This window comes from Scomber scombrus, chromosome 17 (genome assembly GCF_963691925.1).
Source record: "Scomber scombrus chromosome 17, fScoSco1.1, whole genome shotgun sequence".
NCBI lineage: Eukaryota > Metazoa > Chordata > Actinopteri > Scombriformes > Scombridae > Scomber > Scomber scombrus.
Genome location: NC_084986.1, coordinates 20,242,959 through 20,264,301, shown reverse-complemented (window position 1 = coordinate 20,264,301; position 21,343 = coordinate 20,242,959). Strand labels below are relative to the sequence as shown.

The window sequence follows — 21,343 nt, the reverse complement described above, 5'->3', positions numbered from 1 at the left end:
AATAGGTAAATTACAAACATTAAATGCGGGTTGGTACAAACATGTTTAAATTAATAAATGATACAATGTTTAAAAGCCTTGTTTAGCTGCTTAATGGACTGAATAAGTGAAGACGTAATGAAGTGAAGAAAGAAATGAAGTTAATCTTGGCATCTGAGGGTTTGGCCTCAGCGATGTGTTAGTTTGTTGCAGGGCTCCACCATGTGGCAGCTAGACACAACTACAACATTAGAATGCCAGCTCTGAAGCACAGTACAGCAGCTGATTTTGTTCCCCCCAATAGTTCAAACTTGTCATGGTTGTGGAAAAAGAGGAAAATGAATTTCTATTTTGTCCGTCCCTTTTAAACAGCAGTGGGAAGATAACTCATATTTGTGCACTTATCTGTGACATTTTCATCTAGAAGTCTGTTAGTTTCATGGCGATATTTTCTTTGATAGGGGCTTTACAGTTTAGTATCAGGGATATTTTTGTCATGAATAGATAGGACTACAGTATCACTATGAAGCACACTGATGAAATTTTCTTTACCAAAGGTTTGTTTACTCCACTAAATCCTGATTTGATTCCCAGTACTTCTCAACTATAATCAGTGAAACACATTGTTTGGGCTTCATTATTATAAAAGCAGCAACATTTATCAACAGCAACTGTGATTTTCCTGCGGTGACGTCACACCACAATGAAGTTTACAGTGACAAAACTGAATCATAAAGCTGGTGAAGCCATGAGAAGAACAAGCTTCGTGCTTTAATAGCAAAATCACCTCAACACAGTTTTTGTTTTTCCTTGCCTTTCTTTAACAGCTCTAAACTGTGAGGTTACATGACACTGAATTATGTCTTTGTACTTTCCCAGACGTGTGCGTGCATATACATTTATAACTCGTGTACGAGCATGCTGCTGTGAAATAATTAACTATTACTAAACATGTCATTCCTCTTGTGACCTTTCAATTAAAATCCGGTGTTCGGGGAACCTGAGTGCCTCATTAAAAATAGAATAATTAGGGATTTAATTTGCATATTGGAAATTGATGCATTTGTGTCAAGTGCTTCATATCAAAATTTTTCTAATATAATGAAAGGTACTTTTGAAAAATTGACATAAATAGGTTGGTTTCTCCATTGACCACCAAATATCTTGGAGACATTCAAGGTAAACCATTGTCAACGTTAGAAAATGTCAGAATAAAGACGATTTCCTCTGAACGCAAAGTACTTCAGACTGCAAAAAAGGAAAATAGTCTCTCAATTCAATCAAATCAAAAACAGTTAGACATTAAATTATTGTCGGTAATGAACTTTCAACACCAGAGAATTCTGCTTTTGCAGTGCCAGAGCTGCACTTTTTTATTCTAATTCTCTTTCACACCTCCATGATAGCAACAGTGTTTGAAACATACTCACTACAGTCCAGAAACCTGCCTGTGTTTGATCCACAGTGGCCTGGTTATTGTAACATGTTTTTCTGAACATTATATGTCCCTTGAGTTTTTTAGGCTTTTTTGATGAGAGAAAATTGGTTCAAATCAAAAGCTTTTGCATTTTTGGTAGGAAATTGTTGCTTGCTACCCTGAAATTGCCTGCACAGTTTTCTGAAGGGACTTGACTCAATGTCTGTTGTTACTGTGCAACTGAACTGCAACCACAGTGAATTCCAAGCTACATTCATGCATTTGGACTAAAGACAGCTTCAAATAAACCTCACTACAGTACATCATGTTAAAACATAATATTTACAGGAGGATGTCTGACAGGTTTAAACTATATTTTAATATCATGAACAACGTAAAATGTGTGTTCTGTTTAGGAATATTTTGCATAATTATGTGTTTTTAAGTATAGATAATATTACTTATCACACTGATGAAATGATGTCTTTTATTTATGAGAGGATGTGAAATGATGTAGCAACATTGATCAACTCATGACAGCTGTTTCCAGTTGAGAAAATATATTTGCATATCTTTGCATGGAACAGAAAAATGCCCTTTAAGCTAGTTAAAGTTAGTTGGTTTAAGTTACACTGTGAGTTTGTTTTACGCCATCACATCATTTGTATTAAAAATTGTTCATTGTGACATTTTGAGGTTGATTTGTAAGTAAAGTGTAATGAATTGTTCCACTGTGACAGCTGGTTTAGCAGCAGTGCTCTCATCGGAAGATTTTACAATTTTATGTCACGCTCTTGAGTCTGAAGTTATGTTGACAGCGTTTAGTAGTTTTATCTTCCATAAAGGTTTCTGGGGAGATCAATTTCCATCATCATTGAACCTTTACAACTTTGAACAATACTGCATCTTTAAAATGGTGGGACATGATGACATCGCAATGACATCATGCTTGCTTTATGAGAAGCGAGCTGCGTGGTGTTACAGATCAGATAGCAGCTTCAGTTTTGACAAATGTTTAAGGAGTAAAGCTGATTAGGGCTAAATCTCTAATCAGGACCGTCTAGTTTCAGTAAACACAGCTTTAAAATATTGCATGAATATTTTAAATTAAACACTTCCAGAAGTAAAGAAGAGGAAAAACTGCATGTTGATTAGCTTATATGATAGTTTGATGTTATTTTAGTATTAGTTTCAAGTCTCCTAGCTTGATTTATAGTATTTATATACCATTAAACATGAGTTTTTACTTTTCTAAAGAAATAGCCCATAGTTATTATAACAACCCATGCATGACCCTCAAGTTGTAGCAATCAAAAGTTGTTTTCTTCTGTTTCTGTTGTTGCTGGTTGGGACAGGACAGTATTGTCCTAATTTGCATATTCATGACCCTTGTGTCTCATTCTTTGCTTTCTGATTGGCTCACAACCCCAGGAGGACCTACTATTCATACTCTTATTACCTGTAAGTAAACAACCAATGAACAATCAGCTCACCCAGCTGCTGTTATCTTATTGGGCAAATTAGTGGCTAGTTGTTGTTATTTTTAAAGATGCAGTATACTTTTTTCAAGACAAAACACATTTTCAGCTCTAAACCAACCAGCCAAAGCCATCCTCATTGACGCCTTGCCAGGGTGGGGGTCAGTTCACTTTCATGTCAGTCAGGTCAGGACTGTAGGATTCAACCAATTATATACATTTAAATCTTCCAGATATAAAAAAAACAAACATTTTTTCCTTTCTAAAAATAACAAGAAATAAAATAAAAGTCAGATTCTATTAAAAAAGGACTGAACTGAAAGTGAATTGACCTCAGCCCTGGTGTCCTCTACATGCTCCAAAGTTGCTCTGAAGCAGGATTATAAAGGCCAATGTTGGCCATAAACCAGACTAAAGCAGGCCAAAGTGGGACGACACAGGCCTAAGCGTGTTATTTGAAAAAAGAATGCTGCACTTGTGACTTGTAGCTCTTTGTGTGCATGTAGTCATGTGATCATCCATCCGCCCATCAAGTCACAGGTATCATGGTACTGTAACTCTGCTACAACATGCTCAGTCTCTTTCCTGTCAGTGGATCTGAACCAGTCGGCTTCCTGTTTGGGACACGTTGTTTCGGTTGTTTTTATCAGCGTTTTTCTTGTTGTGGGTACTTCTTTCTCTACTTTCTCTCTCCTTTGTCTCACTGGCTGTGAACAAAATGGATCCCTAATGTTTTTGTTTTGTGTGTGGGTGTGCAAATAAAATAAAAAACTAAAACTAAACTACATAAATAAAATGTAACCAACATTAAGCATGACAAGTTAAATTATTCATGTTTAGTTCCCATAAAATAATAATGTGAATAATGTGTTATTTATACACATTAATTGTACTTTAAAAGACACCATCTACTCCAATACATTTAACAAAATAATCTTTTACTGCCTATGAATTCTGTTTTTGTCTTCGTACAGACAAACTGTTTTTTAAAACATTCACCTTCAATCTTAATCTATAAATCTATTCTATTTCATTAAACGACTCCCACTAAATTGCAGTAGAAGGCAGTACCATGTTGCTATTTCTGCTGCCCATTAACAATAGACTTAGTGTCTTGGCTGCCATTAGAATGGCATGTTAAGTAAATACTACATTACATTTCATAAATGTATATTGCCCTCAAAATCAATCTACAACTTACTTTTAGAATTCAGATAATAAAATCAATAAAACAGTAAAATACATCTATCCTGGTTCTGGTCACAGCCACCCTTCTCTCTTTCTCTGTTTCCATGTCTCTCCCTTATATACACTATCTACAAGTATGCACTATATGGTAGTTGATCATTTATATTCATCCTTTTCTCCAGTTTTCACATTTCTGTTTACAAACACACACAAACAGCTACAACTGGTCAGCACTTAAATCTGTGTTCCTACTGAGTGTGTGGGTGTGTGTGTATCATGTGTGTATGTGGTCTTAGAGGTGGAGTTGGTGTGTTTTGGGGTCAAGAGGTAAAATCTACAAAAACCACAGCATGCTTTTCTGTTTGTCTACTGGGAAGAAGTCAGAGCCGTATATTGTATCAGTTTGGCAGCAGTCAAAAATGGATTTGCTCATCAGTCCTCCTCAGATGTCATTGCTTCCAGCTGTAGCTATTTCCAGTCCTGGTTAAAGAGTTGTGTTTTTTATTTATGTTGGGACTCAAATTGCTATGCAAGTGCAGCAACTAACTCATCTTGAGAAGGCTGTGTAAAAGAGCAATAATCAATAGAGATGTCCTAACTGATATACACCTATGGCTCTGGGTACATGATGTTCCTGCATGCTTTGTCATGCTCGAAATATTAAGCCCTCTAAAGTTATCTTCCCTGGGATTTTATGGATTGTGCACACTGAGGGAGTTACACCGGAGAAGGATACCTTGATGTTTCCATTTTAAGCTGTTATTTTTCTTCAACAGGCAATGTTCTCATGATAAAAAAGTTTTGGTTCTCTTTTTTTTTTTGCTGTTCATGGAAACCAACATTTGATTCTACAACAGCCTGTGAAGAAAAATAATAGATTAAAGTTAAAAATCATGTATTATTTAAATGTACTTTTCCTGTTTTCTTACAATGCTGGGCTCACTATTTATGACATAACCTTAAACACTACTCACATGATGATGACTGTGTAACTTAGGTTGGTTAATGGTTTTCCCTGGGCTACTATATATGGTCACAAGTCATTCCCTTACTGATGTTATAATGGGATCTTCCAATCTTGCTGCTGTCAGATGAAAACCAAATATTTCATAATTTTAGGATATTTTGTTTGTTTTTTTATTTTATTTGAGCCTAAGTAGCATATCTTTTGTTCTAACAACATGGATAATACAGACATTATGTTGCACAAAATGATGTTGGCTCAGATAAAAATAGAGTGTACTACTTTTTTAAGGCTTTCATCTGACAGCTCATCTATATTACTTACTGTAAGTTCATAGCAGGTTTTCCCTTTGCTTCTTGTAGGTCATAGGTCATTTTCCCTGGTCTGTAATAGATGCTGCTTTCCCTTTGCTCCTATAGCCGAGCCTGTTACATGCTGCCATTTACAAACGAGCCTCTCCTCTACCTTCCTTGCCTGTTCTCTCCTCTTTCCTTCCTCTCTTTTTCTCTTCTCCCCACCTTTCTTCTTTTCTCCTTTTTCCTCTGCATCTTGAATCAGCAGCCTGCAGCCCACAGCTGTGCTATTGTCACCAAAAAGAGACCTACTTCATGCTAAATCATTTGACAACAAAATTTGAAGATGAATTCAACACAAGACAAAGCAAAGCGAGGCTGTGGTCTGCAGGCTAGCTTATGTTATTGTGTTTTGTTTGTGTGACCCCTGACTGTTTTTGTCTCTGCCCCCCGACAGGAAACTGGCTAAAAAACGTAAAGACGCCATCGGAACGACACGGCAAGAAATGACACATATGGTGAATGCCATGGATCGCAGCTATGCTGACCAGAGCACTCTGCATGGAGAAGACCCAATGGCTGTGACCTTTATGGACTCCCACAACTACAATAACAGATGTAGGTTCATAGACTATTATTATATTATTACTAAGTATTAACAGGAATATTAGCCATAGACCAGAACTCTTCAAGAAAACAAAACCCTGCCCCAGACTTTAGTCTTAATTTCTGTTTAATACTATTCTATTCTAACATCTCTATGTATGTTCATCTAATTTCTCCTTTGTCAAGTCGTAAACTTAATTTTACTAACAACCTGGCAACATCTTAGGAAATGTGATCGATTGAGTTTTTTCTTTTGTTTTGCCTATTAGAAGCAAATCTAATGACAGCTGAAAAGTAGAAGTGCTACATGTTTGAGAAATGACCTGAAATGATTTCTGTTTCGAGTTAAATCATTCATGACTTTGCAAGACCATGGGGAGCTGAGCAAACCTTTAAGATAATTGGTGTTAATTTATATATGTAATCTTTTCACTGGGACAACATGTAGTGCATCTGAGACTATATACTTTTCTTGCTTTTTTGGGAGGTTTCAAATTTGACTCATTCATGTTAAAGCAAAGCTGACATTTAGAACATTTCCTCAACGTGTTTCCTCCTGCAGTGCCCAACGATCCTTTGGTTCCTACTGCTGTGTTAGGTGAGACTTCTGGCATGGTTGAACATCACACATGTAATAGCATGTAGTTAACCATCGTCATCATCACAAAGCCCTTGTGCTTGTAGCCCTGTCTTGTGCGTCCCTGTGCGTCATTACATAGGCCCACGTTTTGTGTATCGTCAGTGTCCATTACATCCCGCAGTGTCCTTTGCTTTGACGTCTAACATGTGTCTCTGTGAGGGTGGAAAGTTTGGCTCGATTGAAGTTTTGGTACCGTGAACTTCTCATTTATTGATACATCTGAAGTGCTAATTGTTTAAGAAAGGTCTTCACAGTATTGCCACCAAATAAATAGTCAACCAGTTGAAGTAGAGTAAATATTTATAATGCTTGTCCAATATTAGATCACGGTAAATGAGCATTGGACAACTGTGTGTCTCTTTATCTTTTTTTGCCACCTACTGCCAACTTGTGTGTAAAACATGGCCGGGACTAAAAACTACAACAGCCAAGCACTTCATCTTTTGTAATGTTATTTCCCCAGGTTCAGTCATCCCCATTCCCAGCCGCGGTGTCTGTTTCCTACCGAGCATTATTGATATTCATAGTAATTACCATCATTCTCCCTCAGAGACCTAATTATTTCCACAGTTTTGAGTTGTTTTAAGGCATGCCATGTCCTGTCCCCAAAAAACAACAGAAATTGATGCATAAAAGGAGGAAGACGATTTGTCACATTGCCAGTGCAAAACGACTGCAGATTTAAACTGTGACATCAAGTGACAGTGAACAACTTAGTGCCTGTAGCTCTGCGCCTGTGTGCTTGGCAGGAGTACATTTTTCTGCGCACTGGTTTTAAGAAGTCTGCTTGTGTTATTCCCTAGGCTTGTTGTGAAAACTCTAGTTTTTGCCAAGTTGGATGTTAGTCCAACTCCAGTGTTGCACTGCAACGTGTTTATTTTCACTTTAGTCTGGAGTTGACAGTGCAGCATGATGTAGAACTCTAACATCCCCTTAAGGCCTCCACAATCCACCACACCACCAAACTGTGTTAATTAACTGTTCCATAGCCTCTAATTTGGTGTGAAGGCTGCAGTTACAATCTGTCTCAGCCAATCACATCACAGAGTAGCAGGAAGTAGCGAATTAAGAGGCAGTGTCCAGTCAAGTTTACTGTTAATTGGCCTGACGAGGGCCTAACAAACCTTTAACAATCAGTAATGAGCTAACATGTCCTCAGAGCAGAAAAAAGCATCCACTGGATGAAATAAACAGTGTCAGTTAATAAACAGTGGTGAAGATGAAATCAGTCGGTTGTGCTGCAACCCCAAGCTTCTACATTATACAGCCTGTCAGTCTGAGCATTACTACTGCCAACTCACATTATGCCCCATAGCACAGAGACGTTCACCTGGAAGTTCTGCAGCAGTTTGACCCCTTATTTAAAATGCAAAGATATTTGAACCTGCAGCCTGTCTGCACTAAATAGCAGATGATTCCTGGTCTGTGATTTGATCAAATAATTTTATTTTCAAATTGACTGGCAAGTGTTTCATATAGTTTCAGAAATTCAAATAAAGATGTTAATACCGAATTAAATCACACAGTTTTGCTGAGACCATCAGTATGGAAGATTTAGAAAAATGTGAATAGTATAGTGTGAAATATGCAGTTACCAAATCAAGTAACGTGGATGTAAATAGTGGTGAATGATACCACCAGAGGGCATTGCAGTAAACTTCCAGTTCAGTATAGCTTTACAGCTCATTTTAGGTTATTGTCTATATGTTTTAGTAAAATGGTCAACTCCAATACACTTTATTCACTAATTTGATAGATTTGTTTTTACCATTTTTGTTTGTGAATCATCTGTATTCTTGTGATCATTTATTATTTATACACCTTTGAGCTCCTTGTAGATGTGTCTTACTAACAAATCTACTTATCCTGCAGTTTAACTAAACCTTTTTACTCTTTTCTTTTCCTGCTGCTCTGGCATGTAGTTCCCATCACAGGTGAGTATAGACAGAGAAAAGTCATTTGTCTGTGGGAGTGAGCAGCATTTTCCAGAGTTAATGGTTCACGGACAGCAGCCATTATCAGTTTTAAGAAGATTTTTTTAATGTTTCTTGCCAAACAGGTGTTATTTCTAGGTGTATGTTACTTTATCTAGCTTACCCCGACTTATCATTTAGAACTGAAAAGAAAAATGTTGGGTCCATTTTCATTTTCCTTTACCATGGGCAGTATAAAAAAATATTTTCCGGGTCATATATTGAAGGCATCGCTAAATTAATGAACAAACACGCAATCAAGTGACATTTCTGGTAAACTAGTGATTGACCTGACCAGGTATTTCCTCCCCTCTTACAGATGAGAACCACACCGCATCTGCAGCAGAGAACAGCAGGCTTTTGGATGTTCCTCGGTATCACTGTGAGGGAACCGAATCTCCATATCAGACAGGACAGCTCCACCCTGCCATCAGAGTGGCTGACCTCCTGCAGCACATCAACCTAATGAAAACATCTGACAGTTACGGCTTTAAGGAGGAGTATGAAGTAAGATTATTATCATCAGTACTTTTAACACTAACACTACTAACAGTAACATGTTAATGTTGCTGTCGTTAGAAGTTCAGAAATATTAATTTGTTAAACCAGGATATCTATAATCTTATATCAGGATTGCTGACAGTAAAATACATTAACATATCTTTAATATATTTTTCAAACATATGGTTTTTATTGTAGATAACAAGAACAATGTGCAAAAGATGAACAAATCTGTGATGCTTTGATGTTTTGGCATTACATTAACATGATTAAAAAAAGACTATTAGGGTAAATTGCCACTTAATTCGACAGTATTTTCTGCCTTATTGATTTAACAGTCAAAGAGCTACAAATCTCTTTTTATGGTCACCTTGTTTTAGCACTAATAAGAATTGTCTCACCACTTCTATACCCATGGAATAAAACTACCAGAGCAAAACTAACATTATCAGAATGATCTTGCCAGAGTGTAATTTGTATGGATCCATGACGTGTAATTTTCTTTTCTATGTTTTTGTCTGTTGTTGGTGATACAGAGTTTCTTCGAAGGCCAGTCGGCCTCCTGGGACGTGGCCAAGAAGGAGCAGAACCGCACCAAGAACCGCTATGGGAACATTATAGCATGTAAGCAAGCAAGCTTATTTGTGTAGAACCATTTTATAACAGATATTACAGTGCTTTACAGGAAGAAGAAACTGGGAAGAAGAAATCGGGGAAAAAGAGAAATAGAAACAATATATGACAGCAAGTAGAATTCAGTGGACAACCAACAGAACAGAAAGTATCAAATGAAGTGAAAGATGAAGAGAACAAATCGGGCTTAAGATGTTTTTTTTAGCTGCACACTTGGAGGAGCTTAAAGCCTCTAGAGAGCCTCGAAACCCGAAACTCTGTGTTTGTTTTTTAATCTCAAACTGTTCTAACCTTTGCAGAAAGTTTTGTAGTCACTGAGAGTAAAACAAATATTCTCTTTCTTTTTGCTTTCCTCTCTATGCTGCTGTTTCTTTCTCTCTTATCTGCTTTGTCTCTTGCTATTGCTCTCTCCCACACTGCACTTCTGTGTCTTTTCTTTAGATGACCATTCAAGGGTTATTCTCCAGCCCATAGAAGATGACCCCTCCTCCGACTACATCAACGCCAACTACATCGATGTAAGTGGAAACGCATCGAATGCTACTATTGGCTCCCAACGAAACCAACGAAACCACACTCCCTCGCTCGTATGTCAGGCCTCTATACCTTTATTGCGTCTACTAGTCATCCATCGTACCATTTATGCATCCAGCCACTCCGAAAACACATCATACATACACATACACGTGTCTTTCGGAGGTGTCAGTTCTGCTGTCTTTCTCTCTCACCTCTCTATCCATTTACTCACCCATCCATCATTCATTTATCATTTAACAGCCAATTTGGATTTCATTTGAATCTGAATGAGTTGCAGGAAAAAAGGAAAAAGTAGACTTTTAATCATCATTTAGATTTAGGAGGAGTTTCTCAGTTTTACAGAAATGCAAGGGTTAACCTAAGAGCTTTTTCAAAGAGAGATATTTCTTCCTTGTCTGTCTTTCATTTAAATAACATGTCCACTTAGATGAGAAGGTTAATACCTCCTCTAATGTAAATATGGTAAATAAGCTACAGCCAGCAGCTAGTTAGCTTAGCTTTGCATAAAGATTGGAAACAAAGGGAACCACTAGTCTGGCTCTGTACAAGGTAACAAAATCCACCTCCCAGCACCTCGTTATATCTCGTTTCTTTAACTTGTACAAAAACCAGAGTGTAAAAATGGTTTCCTTAGAAGTCACCCCTCATAAAACCACCCCAAATTTTTATTTTTAGACTCAAACACAAATTTAAAAACCCAAGATATTAAGTGTTTATAGTGATCTTTAGAAGTGCTGGTTACTGTTACTTTTGGCTAGAGCCATGCTAGCTGTGATTCTCTTATCTTTATGCTAAGCTAGGCTAAGCTAACTAGCTGTTAGTGCTACCTTCATACAGACTCTGCATTTAGCTTTCAGACCATCCATCCATAAAACTGGTCCATCTGTTTATTCATTAATTTTATCTGTATACCAACAACTTTACATCCCTTAGTTTTATCTTTTTTCTTTTTTTTCCATTCACCTATAACTCCATAACACAGTATCCACCCATCTATCCATCTCCACCTTTCCACTATGCTGTCACCTTTACAACAATCATCTGCATGTCAGTCTTTCACATTGTGCTTTTTAAAATGCTAATAGCATGCTCCACTATATTATAATTATTATTATTATTTACTGCCATTACAGCTGTTACATCCTCACTACCATCCTCATCATGCTAGAATTAGAATGACTAGAGTGGACACTTCCTGATGTATCAAGCTAATCTTTGTTGGTACAACTAAGACAGCCTGCACTTAAAAGAAATGATAGTGAGCCCTGAGACAAAGAACGCTGGAATAGAACAGTAATGTTCAGTTAAATGAGTCTTTGGGCTGGAGACTTCAAAATGGCTATGAGGTGGCCTAATGTATTCAGCAAGTGTCCTTTCTATTCAGTCTAATTCTAAGTTTTCAACCATATTTTTTCTGCATGTCCTGTTCAAACTCCCATTATCTCAATGCAACTTTTCTTTTTCTGATTGACACTCACTGACATTGTTGTGCTTTCTTTCTTTCTTTCTTCCACTCGTTCTTTCTGCCTGTGGCTTGGCCTATAGATTTGGCTGTACAGGGATGTAAGTATCACTGTGGACTCTTTCATTCACGCCCCTCACCTTTTACATCCATTCATACACCAATTCTCACATGCATCAAGTTCCTCCATGTTGAGTTGCTGGGGCCTCTTCTGCATGGAAGATCTGATGCCATCTTGCCCTCCCGCTATTCCTCCTTACATCTCACTGTGTGCTTTAAATTTGCTTATGCATATTACTCCATATTTGTCTTATGGCCATCAGGAAATCCCAAACGGTGGTCGTCATAGCACTGTGCCGATTGACAGTTGTTTATAAAGGTGACAGACATCTGTAGAATTTAGAAGGGCATTACTTTGGGCATAAACTTAGTGTTAATAATGAATAAATGTCAGGTAGTATTGAGTGTAAACCAGCTCTCACATCACATCATCTTTATGAGATAAACAAACAAAATTTCGATGCATATTAAGCTTTTTATCAACATATTGTGTTTTCAGGGGTACCAAAGACCAAGCCACTACATTGCTACTCAGGGTAAGATACTGCAACACTTTCAATCTCATGCTAAAATACAATTTCTGCATGTTACAAATAATTGCAATTTCCACACATTGTTTTGTAAGAAACAAAACATATCAAATTCATGTTTATATCAGTTGTAGAAGTACTGAATATGTGTGTTTTGTGTGTGCATGGGTAGGTCCTGTCCATGAGACAGTGTATGACTTCTGGAGGATGGTGTGGCAGGAACAGTCAGCCTGCATCGTCATGGTAACCAATCTGGTGGAGGTTGGAAGGGTAAGTTACTCTTCTCAGCACTGTAACATTCTGAAGTAGATGTAGCTTGTGTGGCAGTATTTTGTTCGACAGTGTTCAGATGAAGTCAAATTTGTATTAATGGCATGAATAAAATTAAAGAAACTAGTCTTTGCTGATATGTTATTGGGGAAGCTGGTGATGTTCAGGTCTTTATATTAGACATGTTCTGCTGGGTAAAGTCATAAACAATATTCTCTTATAATCATCATATTTAATCAAATATTGAAAAACATTTTCCTAACAGGTAAAGTGCTACAAGTATTGGCCAGATGATGCAGAGGTGTATGGAGACTTCAAGGTGACTTTTGTGGAAGTTGAACCTCTTGCTGAATATGTGGTTCGCACATTTACTTTGGAGAGGGTGAGTGATGCTTTTTTGTACTTACTATATTTACAAAAGTGTGTTTGAGAAGCAGTCATAAAGACCCACATAAAGGAAGAAACACAAAATCCTCAGCCAGTACTGATGTTATTTATTCCTGTAGGTGTTTAACGAGTGATTAAAAATGTGTATCTGTAACTAGTTAGGGGTGTGTTTGTGTCCGCTGTGGGGCTTCAGTGAGTTGCACAGCAGTTAATCAGATAATGAGCTGGAGTCATATTCACTCAGGGAACATGTGTAATGAAATCTAAATGTTTCGAGACAAATGAAATGTAATATAAAATGTCTTTTGTCTTCACACAGCGTGGTTTCAATGAGGTGCGGGAAGTCAAGCAGTTCCATTTCACAGGTTGGCCTGATCATGGAGTTCCATATCACGCTACGGGACTACTTTCCTTCATCCGCAGAGTTAAAATCTCCAATCCACCCTCTGCTGGGCCAATTGTGGTCCACTGCAGGTATAAACATACATTAAGACCTGTATATACACAAACCTTAATACCCTTTACATACATTAGAAATACACATACATATATAGTCAGAAGGTCTATTGCTTTTGTCTCTCAAATATAGACATGAAAAACAGTTTGAATCAGAAATGAAACTCTCTCTGTCCCTCTGCAGTGCTGGAGCAGGACGTACAGGCTGTTTCATAGTAATTGACATCATGTTGGACATGGCGGAGAGAGAAGGGGTGGTCGACATCTACAACTGTGTGAAGGCTCTTCGCTCCAGGAGGATCAACATGGTACAGACTGAGGTGACTGCATTACCCATCATCCATCTGCATCACCATGATAGAGTACACACAGTGAACTCCCACTGTTAGACTCAGCCATCAACATGGTACTGGCTGAAGGGTCTGCATCCAGGCATCCATCTTAGCGTTCATTCATGAAAATGTCACCTCATTACATCAACACAACAAACATGATATTTAATGTTGAATATACCTCTCAGTCAACTGTGAAGAGCACGAGATTCTTCAGTAAAACCAAATGAAAAGATGAGAAAATATCTCTTCTGCCTCTCTTCTCCTCTTTCTGCCATCCAGTGGTAATAGAAAGTATTGCACTGTGACTGACAGTAATGCTGCATAACTGATTTATCAAATTGGCATATGTAGTATTTACTGATAAATACAAACTGTTAGTCAACAGTATTGTATATAATTTAATATTTCATACTCAGCAGAAGCTTCTCAAATCTGCTCTTTGCTCTTCTGCTTTTTCTCTCATAAATTTAGTAGACTGTTGTTTCTAAAAGGCACAAATATTTATTTCAACTCTGTAGGGACCACAGGCTTCATACATTCTTTCATGGAGACCTTTTGTCCATGTTGTAATCATTCTCATAATTTTCACAAAGCACACAATCTAAGTTACAATCTACTGGTATGTAGTATTGTTACAGTTATAGGTTTGTGTCATCTGTCACAGATGTAGGCTTCAATTCACTTCCAGTTTGGAAGTTACAGTCGTTTGCTTCCTGTACAGACTTCACAGTCATCATCTCATCCATAGCTCCACCTCTCATCAGCCACCGCTCACTCACTCACTGTGTCTGCTTGATCACTTTCATTTGGTATCACGTGTGTGTTGTCTATCTTTAATAATTAGAAATGTGTTTATCAAAGCGTGACAAATGTGTGTTTGTATATGATAATATGCATATTTTGAATTATGCATCTTCAGGAGCAGTATATATTCATCCATGATGCCATACTAGAGGCCTGTCTATGTGGAGAAACAGCCATACCAGTCTGCGAGTTCAAAGCTGCGTTTTACGAGCTGATCCGCATCGACTCCCAGACCAACTCATCACATCTGAAGGATGAGTTCCAGGTAAAATCTGATTTTCAGAAATTGATAAATCCCTTAAAATTGATGCTCCATTCAAAAACGTATGACTTTTGATTGTCAAAAAAAATGGAAATGGATTTACAGGATTTACAGCACAAAATCAGAATGTCAATAGAAAATTGTCTAACCTCTTCTGCAGCATAATCCGCCTCTAAGTTTTCTGTGCTCTAATGCACCATCAAAATTTGGCCACATTTTGGGGAAATTATCAGCTCCTGAATCCATTTCTGGCAACTCAAAATTAATCATTAACATGAATCCCCAAATTAAAAAAATGTAACATTATGCTTTATCTCCAACCTTCAACAGTCAGAAACATTTTAGCAATGATATTTGTGCAACAGAACTTAACATAACATCCATTTTTTATTGACACCAGCCTCTCTGGGGGGATATTTTCGTCTTCATGACACCCACCTTAAAATTTCAACTTTGCATAAGTTTAACATTATTTCTGAACATCAAAAACTTGATGCCTTAATGTTTTATACGTCCCTCTCTTTGAACAGACTTTAAACTCAGTGACTCCCCAGCCTCAGCCTGAAGACTGCAGCATCGCATTGTTGCCTAGAAACCAAGATAAGAACCGCTTTATGGATGGCCTTCCTCCTGATAGATGCCTACCCTTCCTCATCACAATAGATGGAGAAAGCAGCAACTACATCAATGCTGCTTTGATGGATGTAAGTCTATAACACATTCACATACATTCAATAAGGTTGTGTTATTTTCAACACATCAAGCAAGAGTAGTTTGGGACATTTCACATTGTGGTAAAAAGCCTTTCAGAGGATCAGATGTGTTGCACAACACAATTTGAGCATATGCAATGTGAGAAGATAAAGAAATGTATGTATGTTGTCCCAAACTGCAGTCACAAATGTGTTGAAAATGACTTTTAAGAGAGTATACACAAATGAAGAGATGTACTTGCAAATATTTAAGCACATATGTTTATACAAACAGTCACTCTCACACACACACACACACACACACACACACAGACTCCCCTCCCTGTTTGTGTGATGCTGTGTTTGTGGTTTTAGCAGCAGAAGGCTAGAGACAAATCCAGGTTCTGAAAAGACCACTAGCTTCTCTGGCCACCACCCAAACATTGCTTACATTGGCAACAGCTGACACAGCCTCAACATGTTGCCCATGTACCACGACTTGAAAAACTAAGTCACAGAGTTGGTAGAAAAATTAGGTAAAATAGCAATATCTGGTCAGCGTCAGTCATAATTACAGTTTAATGTTCATTAGCAGTTCTGTTCTCGTAGAGATTATACACTAGAGAGGAAGGACAGATAGTGAGGGGTGGAATAAATAAGTTCATGCTAATGGTTGAAACACAAAATGTAATTTATGCATGGTGTGGAAAGAAGCCTGGCTTCTCTCCAACAAATACATTGGAGGACAAAACGAATAATAATTGTGGTTAAACTGATTAATTTCAGCCCAATTTATTAAAAAAAAAAAAGAAATCACATTTGAAGTTAAGTTGAGTTAAACTTACCTTTGGCCTCTCTCTAACCAAGCTGTCAGAAGAGTTCCAGGTAATGGGATTTCACTTCAAATCTCCAATACTGGATTTGTTTCATGGCTTCAGTGTCTTTCTGCCACCAGGTTCATGTTTAGCAAAACCATTTACACCCCGGACCCTCACATGAGACTCTCTCCATGACTACATTTGACCCATGTCACACATTTGGCTGCATATTTTCATTCAGGATGAGTTGAGCTCAGTTAACTTTCAGTTCAGTCAATTCATTGTCTAATAAATAACTGCAAGTGTTCAATTGCAAGATCAATTTTTATCTTTTAATGAAAATAAAAAGATATTGACAGATTTGTCATTAGAGTAGTTTTGTCATGTGAACTTTGAGGAACGTCAGCGTCTTGAATTGACTGAACATGAAGTTAATTGACTCTATTAGATGTAGATGTACTGTATATGTATTTGTAAAGGCAATGCATGCTCACCCACTGCATGATCATGTGACCAAACATCACCTTTTATCAAGTATGCTCGCTGTGTCATGTCCCACAAATTGTCCCACTTTGTTTGGCTGTGTGTGTGTGTGTGTGTGTGTGTGTGTGTGTGTGTGTGTGTGTGTGTGTGTGTGTGTGTGTGTGTGTGTGTGTGTGTGTGTGTGTGTGTTTGTGTACCTGTATGTGTGTTGTGAGAGAGAACATACTGTATAAGACATATGATGGATGTGTGTGAAAAGCAAAACTGTCTGAGTCTTACAGTCCTGTCCTGCCTGCTAATCGACTTGTTAATTTAAAAGAAATGTCTAAATAAAGTTTTGATAGAAATGTCATCCCGTCACTTTTGTTGTCTTGTTTGCTTCAGAGCTACAGACAGCCTGCTGCATTCATCGTTACCCAGCATCCTTTGCCTAACACCGTCAAAGACTTCTGGCGTCTGGTTTATGACTACGGATGCACCAGTCTGGTGATGCTGAATGAGATTGACCTTGCTCAGGTATTTCACTTTTACTGTATGTTTTCTTATCATATAAAGTAATAATGGCTCTCGGTCTTTGCATCATGTGTCCAACTCACTTCTATCTCTGCAGGGTTGTCCCCAGTACTGGCCAGAGGAGGGCATGCTGCGTTACGGGCCAGTCCAGGTGGAATGTATGTCCTGCTCGATGGACTGTGACGTTATCAGCCGGCTCTTCAGAGTCTGCAACCTCACCAGGGTCAGTACACTTACAGGATTTATGTTCTGTGCAGTAAACCAACTAATGTGTCAGTCACAGCAAAGATCACCAAACTTCTGGCAAACAGAAAAAAATGCACAATGTAAGGATGTTTGAATTGGGGTCAAAGATCCTCTAAAGTCAGATACATCTTCCTCTGTTGCATTTTGGACCTTAAAGTACAAAAACTATGCATCATCTTTATAAAAGAAATAATGTCCTCATATGGGGACAATGGGTTTATTTTACTGTATAACTCATTTAATTCACCAGTGTATAAAACTATTAGTTTCCTTACATTTACATAAATGATAATAAAGTCCCAATGTCCTCAAACTAGTACTTCTTGCTTAGCAGTGTCGTAGCCTGTTGCTAAAATCATTCACATTTGTATCAAACTACAAACGTTATTAAGCATAAATAAACAAGTTTCAAGTTTGTACTAACGAGGACAAAGGTCAAAGTTAAGCAGAATGAAGTATCCAGCAAACCCAAATTGGATGCCCACATAAGAGGACGTAGGGTCGCAGGAGGTTAAAGTGTGATTACAAAACTAAAACAGCGTGACCTCATATACTGTTTGACAAAAGATCAGTGATTTATTGACGGTATTTCTCTCTGTGTGTGTTTTGTTTGATATTTCAGCCTCAGGAGGGTTACTTGATGGTTCGTCAGTTCCAGTACCTGGGCTGGGCGGGACACAGAGAAGTCCCCGCCTCCAAACGCTCCTTCCTTAAACTGATCTTGCAGGTTGACCAGTGGCAGCGTGAGGGAGAGGAAGGAGAGGGAAGAACCATAGTCCACTGTCTGTAAGTACACACCAAACATGCATACTTCTCCCTCCATTTATTCCATTTAGCATAAGTGTTTTTAAAGGTAATTATGAGGAATTGTAGTTAATACCAGTCATCTTTGCCAATTTTTGGTTATTAGAAAGTTCTCCCTACTCTTTGAGTCTGACGTTTCTCTCACCAGCAGCTCTTTATGTCTTAAAATGTTGCAAATTTATTGACAAGCACCATCTACTCAGTCTGACACATAGATCTCTGTTGTGTGTGTGTGTGTGTGTGTGTGTGTGTGTGTGTGTGTGTGTGTGTGTGTGTGTGTGTGTGTGTGTGTGTGTGTGTGTGTGTGTGTGTGTGTGTGTGTGTGTGTGTGTGTGTGTGTGTGTGTGTGTGCGTGCGTGTGTGTGTGTGTGTGTTTACAGAAATGGAGGTGGGCGTAGTGGAGTATTCTGTGCCAGCAGCATTGTGTGTGAGATGGCCAAGAGGCAGAGTGTGGTGGATGTGTTTCATGCTGTAAAGACCTTGAGGAACAGCAAACCTAACATGGTGGATACTCCGGTGAGTCACAGGGGAGGGGGAAAAAAGAGACAGTGAGGCTGAAATATCCCTCCTGTTTTATGTATAAAGTCAGTGATTTTCACACAATGTTCTGTGCTTAAATGTCTTTGCATATTTTAACATATAATATAAAACAAATTGAGCCAAACAATGAATGTGACTGCACAAATATTAATCCTGATACATGTTTGTCTGTGTGTCTACAGGAGCAGTATCGCTTCTGCTACGACCTGTCACTGGAGTTCATCGAGTCCTCCTAAATACAGGAGAGAAGAAGAGGAGGAAGAAGCGGAGGAGAGCAGGAGATCATCTTTTCACTTCCCGCGTGCTCGATCCTTAGCTTTCGCTCTGCCCCAGCTCCTCTGCGCCCTCTGTGACAGCGGCCATTCTGTAGCACCTGTTTTGCATCCTCTACAAATGGCAAAATTGGCTTTAAGCAAGAAGTGTGCAGAGGAGGAGTGCAGCAGAGGAGGAGATGTTTACTCCTGTATGCTTATGTACAGCTTTTCGAGTGCCAGCGGGCCCCTGTATGTTTTGGGCCCCCATTTAAATGTTACGCCTCTCACCACAGCCCGCCAACCCTGCGCTCCCTTGGACTGGATGCCTCGTGCTGTTGCAGCTGCAGTACTCCATGTGCACTGTAGATGTCTCCCTCCCCCTTTTTTGCCAGCTGCAACCACAGCTTTTAATTATCAAGTTTTCAGTGGCCCCACATTCCTGCTCATGCTAGTTTTTGAGTAGTTTTACAGTGTTGGGCATCTCATCATGGTGATGTTTTAATATTCGCAGCCGGTACTTTTGTACAAGAACAAGAAACTTAAAGTTACAGCCTGGCCAAACTCTGTGAATGCTTCTGTTTTCTACTCCATACATCAGCAGCACCATCTTCATGTTTTTCAGGTCATTTCATTGAATATTATTACGTATTTGAGTGCTTCATCGCATCTCTGAACCCATTTACTTTGGTGACATAGAGTAGATCATAGAGATGCAGAAAATAACCTATATGTCAGTATAAGTTTGCTTATTAGATAAAGTAGTATCTTTGAAACAAAGCTGACAATGAAACAAAAACAGAAAGTTTACATGGGGAGTTTTAGGATTTAAGGGTTGTTGTTTTTTTTGTTTTTTTTACAATATCATGAAGTGGCAACTTGAACGATCTTGTGTAGGATTTTCACTAAAAAATATCTGTTAAAACAAAGTGTGATATGTATCATTGTTTATGTTTTCTGCAAGCTGCAGAGTTTATTTCCTCTGATTGCTTTTGTAGCATAATTTACTGATCTACTGGTTAGAAGTTTTGAAGTCTTCTTTGTACCCCAAATTGTAAAATTGAACACTTCAGATTCTTTATTTCAGCCATGTGACATTTGCTTAATCATGTTTAATTCAGGGCTGGGCCCAATGCACTTTCAATTCAGCCAATTCACAAATGGAATAATTTTAAAACTCTAACAGAAATAGATTTTGGGTGCGAGGGGATTGGTCTGTTGGCCTGTAGAAAAGACTGATAAGAAAACGCTCTTTCTTAAACTGGTAAATGACACTTTCCATTTATGGTTTGAATGGAATTGGAAGTGAACTGACCCCAGGCCTCGCTTGTTTTGTGCACTGGTGGCCAACACTTTTCTCTTTTGTTTTATTATTATTTTGTAGCTGATGTTTATTCATAAGCCAAAGACTTTGTGTAAATATGTCTATATGGATAAAGCACATTGTTTGTATTTATTGTTTGTTTACTTGCATTGCTTGTAAGAACAATCATTCTTCATTCCATGTTTACTCTTACCACCAGCGTTTCTTAAACTGTGGGTCGGGACACAAAATGGGCCGCGAGTCTGTTTGTGTCGGGTCCCTGCAGGATCAGAGTATTGGTACGATTTAACAAGCCCGTTAAAGGCTCCCAAGGTGAGAGACTGCATCTGCTCAATTTGAGTCCATGAAGAAAAGTTTAAGAACCCTGATCAAAGCTGTATATTAAAGCTTTAGAAGTAGTTTTTCAGTATTTAGGTGGAATTCAGTAGTATTGTCTTGTTTTCACTTAATGAATCTGTGTGATGTTACTGTGGTTTATTTGTGCAAAAGCCCATCGCTCTGTTTGTGGTCAGTAGAACATCAGTGCATTTCTATGCACAGAGTATTTTGGATAATAGCTCCTATCCCTCTTAATGTCTCAGTTGGGATAAGCTGTTTATCTTCATCCTCATATCCTGCTCACCATTATCCCTGAATACACACTGACTCAGTGATGCAAGCAGGCGTAGTGAGTGACACAAGCAGGACTGAAACAAAAACATTTATTGTGCCTAATCATTTGAATTTCCTCGCTGATACAAGCATTTTTAACAGCATCTTAGATTGCAACCAGGGCTTTGTTGAATGCGTTCTCATGGACGATCAATGTTTTAAATACCGTTTTGGATCATGATTCAATGTGTTTTATTAATCAGAATGCTTCATGAATTCTTCGTGAGGCTTTACAGGCTTATCGAA

General features: G+C 38.3%; 1 protein-coding gene across 1 annotated transcript in view; it reads left to right on the top strand.

Annotated features, from left to right (window-relative positions):
- Positions 1 to 20,574, top strand: part of ptprk (protein tyrosine phosphatase receptor type K) — a 112,105-nt gene extending 91,531 nt beyond the window's left edge. Inside the window, exons 21-36 of the mRNA XM_062436674.1 lie at positions 5,777 to 5,937; positions 8,858 to 9,045; positions 9,576 to 9,663; positions 10,114 to 10,190; positions 12,231 to 12,267; positions 12,434 to 12,531; positions 12,797 to 12,913; positions 13,238 to 13,392; positions 13,559 to 13,694; positions 14,629 to 14,778; positions 15,306 to 15,479; positions 17,153 to 17,284; positions 17,379 to 17,504; positions 18,150 to 18,313; positions 18,712 to 18,847; positions 19,054 to 20,574. Coding sequence (XP_062292658.1) covers positions 5,777 to 5,937; positions 8,858 to 9,045; positions 9,576 to 9,663; positions 10,114 to 10,190; positions 12,231 to 12,267; positions 12,434 to 12,531; positions 12,797 to 12,913; positions 13,238 to 13,392; positions 13,559 to 13,694; positions 14,629 to 14,778; positions 15,306 to 15,479; positions 17,153 to 17,284; positions 17,379 to 17,504; positions 18,150 to 18,313; positions 18,712 to 18,847; positions 19,054 to 19,107 — 1,993 coding nt within the window. The 3' untranslated portion in view covers positions 19,108 to 20,574. The remainder of the gene's footprint in view (positions 1 to 5,776; positions 5,938 to 8,857; positions 9,046 to 9,575; positions 9,664 to 10,113; positions 10,191 to 12,230; positions 12,268 to 12,433; positions 12,532 to 12,796; positions 12,914 to 13,237; positions 13,393 to 13,558; positions 13,695 to 14,628; positions 14,779 to 15,305; positions 15,480 to 17,152; positions 17,285 to 17,378; positions 17,505 to 18,149; positions 18,314 to 18,711; positions 18,848 to 19,053) is intronic.
- The last annotated feature ends 769 nt before the right edge of the window (positions 20,575 to 21,343 follow it).